This window comes from Triticum dicoccoides, chromosome 2A, assembly GCF_002162155.2.
Source record: "Triticum dicoccoides isolate Atlit2015 ecotype Zavitan chromosome 2A, WEW_v2.0, whole genome shotgun sequence".
NCBI lineage: Eukaryota > Viridiplantae > Streptophyta > Magnoliopsida > Poales > Poaceae > Triticum > Triticum dicoccoides.
Genome location: NC_041382.1, coordinates 675,164,247 through 675,173,632, shown reverse-complemented (window position 1 = coordinate 675,173,632; position 9,386 = coordinate 675,164,247). Strand labels below are relative to the sequence as shown.

Below are 9,386 nucleotides of genomic sequence, written 5' to 3'. Positions count from 1 at the left end.
TTGTACATGTGCTGAATGCGGAGGTGCCGTACGTTCGGTACTTGATCGGGACGGATAGTGAAGGTGTACGACTACATCAACCGCGTTGATAAACGCTTCCACTTAGCGATCTACAAGGGTATTTAGATGCTCTCCCCCTCTCATAGCTATGCATCTCCATGGATAGATCTTGCGTGTGCATAGAAAAAAATTATTTTCCATGCAACGTTCCCCAACATTAACATCACATGGACAATGAGGTTCTTCAAAAGCAACACCTTCAGGAAAGGGAACAACGCTCAAGCGTTGTGGTCATCGGATCCAACCACCAAAGGCTAGAATCTAGGTTTTCTCCCTGAAGAATAAGTTCGATCATATTTGAGCAATGCCTTCAACTAGGTAACAATGCAAAAAACATCGACATTGCTAGATCAGATCCAAGGTTTTCACCCCGGAGCTTGAGACGGGTACTCAAGAAGTGTCACCAAATCAAAGTCAATCATGTGGTGTAGCGATCTTTTGCGTGGATAGGAGTTCTCTCACGATTTCTACGTCATTATAATGCACATAAAAATTCTTATTATATTAAGCAAACTACAAAACAAACACAACCGACCAAATCATTACGAGATATGAAATAAAAACATATGATTAAGATTACTTCTTTCACAACAATGCCTTCAAGAAGGGATAAATGTCATCACATGCCTCGTCCGGCCAAATATGGCATGGACAAAGATTTTGATCCTACTTATCAAGACCAGTCATGAAGAAAATCAGAACAAGTAGACAACATTTCAACAAGGTAATAACACAAGTTTTTCATTGTTGAGCACGACCATAAAGGTCAGGATAAGAGTTTTCACACCAAAAGTAGTATTCCAACCAACTACTCGAGAATGAATGGTTCGATAGTTGCACCCGCCAGTACTCCCATGTATGTGGGTGGATGATGCCGCAGAAGTTCTCATGTTCTAGGCAAGCCAGGCTTTGTAGTCCTAGTGTGCAGGTAGATTTTGTAGCCCTAGTGTGCGGATGGATGATGCCCTTGTGGTCATGACCCCTTTGCTTATTAACGATGTAAATGCATCTTCATTGCGGACCCTCAAGCCGCTCGCATCCATCCGGACCGCGTGATCCGAACATTTTTTGCCATCCAACACGGTCCGGTATCCGTCCGCAGGCTAGTCCAGATGTCCATTTTCCCATATACCGGAGGCAAACTCGGGGTGGGGAGAGAGGGGCTTTGCGGGAGTCCGGACGCCAGCCACGTAGGACTCCGACACCCCAGGCCCACTAGAATCCCCCTCCCGATCCCCCTTTCTTTCAGTCCACCCCTGCCCCCGCCACCTTCCTTTCATCCGCACCCTCGTCGTCTGTCGCCGTCGTTGTACCTCTCCGACCGCCGCCCAGGCATCTTTGGACGTCCACAAACCCCACCCACGAGACTGCCGGCCTTGGACTACGCCGTTGTCCACCCAGGAATCCCTCTACATCCCCGCCAACGCCATCTATGGCGGACACCGCGCCCGGTAGGTGTTCGATCAAATGCCATTGAGCTTTTTTTTAAAACTTCTTATTGTTTTCTAGAGAATCAGAACGATATGGTACTCGTGTACGAAGATGAGTTGTTGTGTGATGTGTGGTTGGCCATTTATAAGGACTTTGTAGGCATGAACAAGGGCCCGACCTTTTGGAAAAAATTGCATGCTTTGTTTCATGAGTTAAAGAACTTTGTGCCCTACAACATGCACGTCATCCATGCACACAATGTGAAGTCGCTTTGCAGTGTGATTCACCAAGTGGAGACAAAGTGGCCATTGGGCTCGTCAACCATTGAGATCGGTTGCTTCATGTTGCTCTACATGTTGATTAATTTATTCATTCACTCAATGTTGATGTACATGTTGTATAGCGTGCACGTGTTGCGACGTACTACAGGACCGACCGCAGGCCATTCACGCACACACGTTGTTGGATGAAGCTCAAGGGGCAGTTTGTGTGGGACAACATGTGCCGACTTTGGCTCTAGTATCGTTGAATTTGGAATGGATGATTTCGAAAAACTTGTTGAACATCTGGTTATCTCATTGAATTTGAACTATTGTTGTACTAGAGATATTTGCATGGATGAATTATGCTATTTTCTATAATTACTTTGAGTATTGTGGGCTTGGTTTAGTAAAGCATACAAAATATCGGCCATTTTATTTAAATTATGTCCAAACTTTGCTAAATTCTGTCATGTTTGATAAAATTCATCCGGTTTGTTGGAATGTGGTTTGAAATGTATGCGGGGATGGTTGAATGGCCGGCTTCCTTGAAATGTATGCGGAGCTCCCTTGAAATGTACGTGGGCATGGTTGAATGGCCGGCTTCCTTGAAATGTATGCGGAGCTCCCTTGAAATGTATGCGGGCATGGTTGAATGGCCAGCTCCCGTACCACTTCGTGAACTAGTACGCGTACAAATAAGGTGTCCAATTTTGGGGCCAGAGTTGGAGATGCCCTAACTCTGCCTATGAATGAATAAAGAAGGGATTTTAGTGCTAAAAAAGGGACCAATTTCACCATCCAGGCTGTAGAAAAGGCAAAGCCCCACCATAGCAGCATAGGTGGTACGTCTCCAGGAATGCAAGCAGTTCGGTATCAGAATTTTGCATAATGCAACCAAGCACCAACATCCAACCACTGTAGGATGCTGCTGCCATGCGCATGATCGTTGTCCAAGGACACCACTATACATGTTTCCTAGATAAATTCGGGCAGATGCAGAATACACTGCAGAAGAAGAAAATGTGCAAAATACATTGGATCCAAGGCAGAGCATCAGCAGTAGAACATGAGCCTTTTCACACTGTCACTGACCTTAGGCAGGGGCGTCGTCTGCAATGGAGTGGATCTGTACAGCGTCGTGCAGCTGGTGGCCACCGAATCTGACCTCTCAAGGTACAGCCTGCCCCTGTACGCGGCGAGGTGCGCATAGTACGCCGGGGGCACAAGGGACACCGGCCTGGTGCACCGCACGAAGGTGTAGCAGAGATTGTGTATCAGCTGCTGCACCTCGTCGGACTGGAACCTGTTCTCGTCCAACAGGACGTGGTAATGAGTTGGACGGCTTGTCCCCTTGGTGCCCCAGTGGCTGCACAGGTAGAAGTCGAATTCCCTCGGGTGCGTGATCACTGTGTCGACCACCGTCCCCGGCGGTATGTTCTGATCGGAATAGTGTGTGGAGCCACCGTTCTTCTCCCTGTGGAAGAGCCTGGTGTGGTGCCTCTTCTGAACCACGACGAACGTGGTCAGGGGCTTGTAGCCTGGGTACCTCAAACAGGCCACTCGCAGGGCATGCATCTCCTCCTTGAGGACCTTGTCAAACTGCGTCTCGCTCACACCATCCCGGAAGAATATGATTCTACCAGGGAGCTTGCCAACTTCTTTCAGGAACTCCTCAAGCAGTTCACCAGTCATCACATCCAGGTGTTCGATTATTTCTTTCCGGTGCGTCTGCGACCTCATCCTGGAGATGTACTTGTTTGCCGCAGGCCAATTCATGCTTGCAACTACGGCGACCACCGACGGGCTTGAGTCGTCGAGTGGGTGAGGGTGTGTGACATCAGCACCCATGAACATCACTGGCTCCTCATCTGAAAATATTCTGGGAATCTGGCATGGCAGGCTGTTGTAGAGGGAAACATTGCATCCCCCAAGCTTAGCATTCATCTTTAGGGCTAAATTGGCCACAAACTGCACGGTCAGCTTGCTTAAGTTGGGATAAAGGCAACACTGTGTCACAACACCAATGGACGTTTCAGCAATCCGTTTCAGGTCAGCATACCCACGGTGCCTCCGTTCCATGACACAGATTAGTAGTTGCAGGTTGCCTGATGCAGCTTCTTGAATTTTCCCGAGTTTACTCTCCAAAATGCCAGGATTATTGAGAAGTTGGATCCGCTCAAACAATGGGCTGATGACGGGTTTCTTGTTTAGAAGAATCCCAAGCTGCTCACACCGACTTGATAGCTGGTTGACAAACTTTGGAATGTAGGAGTGCTGCTCCGGGGTACCACCAAAGCTTATCAAGGCCCAGTTTTTAATCTTGGAGCCATCAGTAACATGGCTGTCCAGCAAACTCCATTGACGATCAAATCGGTGTGGCGTCATATCCGTAATGCGCCCTCCACTACCAAACTTGAGTCTTGGTGGCAAGAGAACCCTCCCAGAGAGTTGTGTCATGTCCTTTGACACTTGGAGATTGAATTGGTCGGTGTAAGAATTACTGCAAGAAAAGTAAGGTAGCTATGATTAAATCTGCATGACAGAGTCATAGAGTATTTTTTCTTAGAACAAAAGACACTTCTATAGTTCACAAGTGCTGCTGCAAAACTATTATAAGACAAGTATGATGAACCATACCTTCCAGCACCAAATTCTTCTTCGACAATGCCCTTTATGATTCCCTTTCTTTCGCTTGGTCTTTGGCACCCCATTCTGAGAACCTTGGAGGTTTGTTCATCTGAGAGCTTGCCAAGAAACTTCTGACCCTCACAAACTACACAAAGCTCCATTGGCACATAACATGGTTTGCTCCGACCAATCTGCAAGCATGGCATGTTCCTGAACTGTATATCATGGTTGTATTGCTCCTTGAAGTAATCCACCACCATAAGATCTTTGGCACTTCGATCTCGAAACTTGAGGTTTTCGGTTGTCTCCTTGGTCAAGCTATGCACATGGTACCTTTGGTCGGTCTCACGATGGCATACACGAACCTGAATGTTCTTCAAAGCTTTCTCCACCTCTCTCCGCTCCTCTTCTGACAAAGCCCTAGCTTTTTGATGTGAAAGGTCCTTCAAGAAGTCAAAGCGCTTCTGCAAGTAAAGAATCATGCCCGTGCTCTCGTGGAATGCTGTGAGTGAGAGGTCAACATTAAGGGCAAGACCTTGCTTGGTTGGTCTCAGGCTCTGAAAGAAACCTCTTAATCCAACAGCCCCACCACCAATCTCCCTTGCTTCTCCCATAGAGCGTGGATACAAAGACCGGCCTACTAGAACGGAACTTTCCATGGCACCTTCTCGCAAGATGACTTCCAGCGCATGGAGGTAATCTTGAGGCAGTGAAATGCCATCCATATCTTCGGTCAAATACTTATTCAAGTCCTCACCACTTAGCTTTGAAACCAATCGAATGTTCACCTTGAAAACTTTAAAATTCTGTTTGTCAAGCATGTGTCCATTCTTTTTATCTACTGGACATCGTGCTAATGCAACTGGGAGATTGACGAAGAACTCAGCCTTGTTCTCCTGAAACTCAATAGCACTATAAAGGTCCCTGCGGCCATCAAAGGCCGGCAGCGCACCGGATAGAACACTTGAATTTTCTTGAACAAGCTTGTTCTTGATCATTCTTGCTGTTTCCTTCGATGGATGTGGGGCAATGTCAATATCATACTGGAAAATCTTTTGATCCGGACTGAACCGCACAAGGAAATAATTTGCAGAAAGAGGAATCACAGCCCCCTCGATCCCCCCACTGTCTGGTCTCCGCGCAATGGGACTTCTTTGGTGATTGCTTGAGGGCCTATGATGGCCGTTTGCATGATCCATTCCGACATCAGATGCCTTCTTCTCATGTATGGAGAACTTTTTGTGCGGAAGCGTCTTGGCATCTGCTAGTACATTGATACTGACATGTAAGGAGCCAGAGAATCTAATCATATGTACTAGTGGTTACAGGAAGATAACTTCTCATGTAAAGCAAGGGAATGACAATAGCAATAGCTATATCTTATACTCCCTCCGTTCCTAAATATAAGTCTTTCTAGAGATTTCAACAAGTGACTACATACGGAGCAAAATGAGTGAATCTACGCTCTAAAATATGTCTACATGCGGATGTATGTTGTAGTCCATTTGAAATGTCTAAAAAGACTTATATTTAGGAACAGAGGGAGTAGATAACAAGTGCAACCATGGAGCAAATAGATAGCAGTAGCACAAGCACCAAGATAATGGCACATGACTGTACCAACAAAAAGGAAGAAAAGGTAATTGAACATTTTTTTTACCAGCAGATCCTCCCAAAAGATAACCATGCCCCCATTCATGAGGAGTGGAAAGGGGTCTAGCTTTCAAGTGAGAAAGGTGTCATCCACAGTACCGCAAATAGCACTTTGGCTGTGTCTCGGCTCAAACTGTCAAAATTGCATCCCACCTTCCGAAGGAATGCAGATTAATCCAATATATGGCACAAAAGGAACAGCAGACAAGCATACAATCAAAAGTACAAATCCATGAAATCACAAGCTTCCTGACATTCCATTTGACTAACTATACTGCACTGTAGTATTGATCCGAAAACACTGTACTGCATTACCTTTGTATGGCAAGCCATTAATCCCTAACTATACAGCTAGCAGACACCACTTCACATCAAACTATGCATCATCATCACCCATAAAAAAAATAGCTGCAAGTAAAAACTACTCTAGCTCGCATTGAGTAATATATTGGGGGAACACAACCACCCAGGTATTATATATGAACTAGTAGTAGAAAATACAAAAACAAAGATGCGGGAAGTAACCGAGAAAAAGGTGCTTTTTACCCTGCGGGAGCGGCAGAAGCGCGGCGGTGACGGCGTGCGGGGGCGGCGGCGGCTTCTTGGATGGCCGGTGCGTCCACATTGGCCCCCTCTGCGCCGCGCCGGCCATGGGTTTCCCGTAGCACGTGGCGGCGGCGGGGAGCAGGTGCAGCGGCGGCGGCTGCTGCAGGTACAGCAGCACAGGCGGCGGCAGGGGCAGCGCGACCGCTCCGTTATTATGCGCGCGGCCGGAGTTTATAGGCAGGGGGAGGAGCGCCGGGTAGGCCTGGATGATCGGGTACTGTCGGTGGCCGCCGCCGCCGCCGCCGCTACCGTAAACTCCGCTCCACTTCCACCTCCCATTCCCGCCACTGCCGCCGCCGCCCCCGCCGCCGCCGCCATTACCACCAGCGGTTCTACCATCGCCCCCTCTTCCGGCCTTCCGCTCGAACTTGGGCCCCCCTTCCCTCTCCATGGCCGCCAAGGACTCGCTGGGAGAGTTAACCCAAACTAATCTGTCCGTATGCAGATTTTGGTGCGGAAGTACCCCAGCTTCTTGTCGTGTTCTTGGGCTGTGGGTTGGGGTTTTCTTGGATGGTTGGAAGGTAGGGGGGCAAAAGGTAGGGAAGGAAGGGGAAGTGAAGGAAGGAGGAGTGGGGGTGGGAAGGGGGGATGGGGTCGGCATTAATGGGGTGGCAGAGGGAGCGTCTGCGCAGGCAGCTGTGCAGCTGTGCTGCGCAAAACCGGAGCTGTGCTGCGCCACTGTGCGAGATGCAATGCTCTCCTGCTGTCGCCTTAAAAGTTTCTAAAAGTTTCCTCCCTTCTGCTGCTGTCCTGCTGCCTAGTCGTCTTTCCGGTTTCTTGGAATATCTTCAATAGTTTGTGTGTCATTTTGTTGATAAAATTGTCTAGATCATCAAAACAACCTGTCATGAAAGTAGTACTTCAATAGAGTGTCTAAATCATCTTTGCAGAATATTTGAGCAATTTTGCATATCATTTAATCCTGAAATGCGTAGATAATTCATCACGAACATAATAAGCATGAAGGTCAAATGAACAGTAAGTATACACATAGTATAGACATATAATCAAGTAAATATTATGATATCGATATCGACATGTCCAAATCAATTGATAGTACTAATAATCTAGACGCAATCCCTAACGGAAAGGGATACGAACACATACAACATGGTGGATGAAGAGGCATTCACAGTCGCATTGCCATCACCAGGTAGTGACATTTTGGTGACGAGATAGTCGTCGTTGAGAAAGTAGTCATGTGCAACCACAGCAGAGAAGAATCCAGCAGTTACATAATAACAAGAGACGGGGTTCCGGAGGCCTACTGTCTCACTTCTCGGTGCGCGTGGAGAAGAGAGATGGGAAGAGGTAGGCAGTGTGAAGCTTCAGGACGATGTCGCACGCGCACAAGAGAAGTGGTGACCGCTTATAGGCGAGTTGCAACTGACCACTCAGAAGAGGAAGAGAAGCGGTGTGCCACTAGGGAGGGGGAGAGAAACAGTCCACAACAATTCAGTTTCATCTTCCACTAGCAAAAAAACGTTTTGATTTCTTTCTTGCGTGCCAAAAAGAAGGCATCGCACACACGTTGCATAGGTCCTAGCGTGGCTTAGCTTGATCACGAAACATGAGGCGGACGACGAAGGAAAAGTGCGTGTATATGACTTCTTCTCGAGCTCTTACTGTTGCATGGAACAACTCACCTTATATGTTTTTTTAGAATTGAAAAGCACTTTATTCAAACATAATGTTCGGCGGAATACAAATAACATCTGGCCTATTAGTGAGCCATAAGTGCCTACCAACATCTAAAGACAAAGCTGCCCTGGACAGACTGTGTGCCTCAAAATTCAGTGCCCGGTTATCATGTATGATTTGCACCGCCATAAAGCTCTAAATCTTTCTTTTGATTTCATCAATAATCACTCCCGAACGACCCATGTAACTTCCTTTGACATGGTTAACTGTCGCATCACAGTCCGTTGATAAAACTAGTCTCTGGCACGCCAAATCTGCAGCTAAAGACAGCCCCTCGTTGCACGCCATTGATTGCAGAATTTCAGGTTCAGTCATGTCTGGAATTCTCGTGGCGGAGGCTCCCAGGTATTCACCAGTGTCATCTCTACAGATAGCTGCAATAGCATCCCTATCTCATTCCTACCTACAACAGCATCAACGTGTATTTTGACAAATCCCGCTGCTAGAGCGCTCCATCTTGTTGCAGCCGATCTCAGTTGCGGTCTTGCCATTTGCTTAACAGGTAGTTGACCCAGATCATTCAAAAAATACCGAATAAAACAGAAAGTCGACAATGGTGGCTAAAAGATGCCTTCATGAATTGCCTTGCGTCTGTTGGAGAATGCAGTATTTTAAAAAAAAATCCTACGATCACGCAAGATCTATCTAGGAGATGCATAACAACGAGAGGGGAGAGTGTGTCCATGTACCCTCGTAGACCGAAAGCAGAAGCGTCTAGTAACGTGGTTGATGTAGTCAAACGTCTTCACGATTCAACCGATCCTAGCATCGAACGTACGGTACCTCCGTGTTCTGCACACATTCAGCTCGATGACGTCCCTCGAGCTCTTGATCCAGTTGAGGACGAGGGAGAGTTTCATCAGCACGACGGCGAGGCGATGGTGATGATGAAGCTACCGGCGCAGGGCTTCACCTAAGCACTACGACGATATGACCGAGGTGTGTAATTGTGGAGGGGAGCACTGCACACGTCTAAGAGAAGACTTGGTGTGTCTTTGGTGTGCCCCTCCCACGTATATAAAGGAGGGGGAAGAGGAGGTCGAC

At 47.4% G+C, this 9,386-nt stretch overlaps 1 protein-coding gene across 1 annotated transcript; it reads right to left on the bottom strand.

Moving 5' to 3' along the window:
* Window positions 1-2,558: 2,558 nt before the first annotated feature.
* LOC119356151 (protein argonaute 7-like) lies at window positions 2,559-7,191 on the bottom strand. The gene is made up of 3 exons (XM_037623068.1): window positions 6,582-7,191; window positions 4,392-5,643; window positions 2,559-4,254 (listed from the first exon to the last, which is right to left on the bottom strand). The coding sequence occupies exons 1-3, from the start codon at window positions 7,030-7,032 to the stop codon at window positions 2,808-2,810; spliced, it is 3,150 nt and encodes a 1,049-aa protein (XP_037478965.1). The 5' UTR covers window positions 7,033-7,191; the 3' UTR covers window positions 2,559-2,807.
* Between the last annotated feature and the right edge of the window lie 2,195 nt (window positions 7,192-9,386).

Excerpts from the sequence above, each read along its gene's own strand:
- LOC119356151 (XM_037623068.1), bottom strand. The coding sequence starts at position 7,032 with ATGGAGAGGGAAGGGGGGCCCAAGTTCGAGCGGAAGGCCGGAAGAGGG. Across the intron at positions 5,644-6,581 it reads GCTTCTGCCGCTCCCGCAGG|ATGCCAAGACGCTTCCGCAC; the intron begins GTAAAAAGCACC and ends ATGTACTAGCAG. Across the intron at positions 4,255-4,391 it reads GAAGAATTTGGTGCTGGAAG|TAATTCTTACACCGACCAAT; the intron begins GTATGGTTCATC and ends CTTTTCTTGCAG.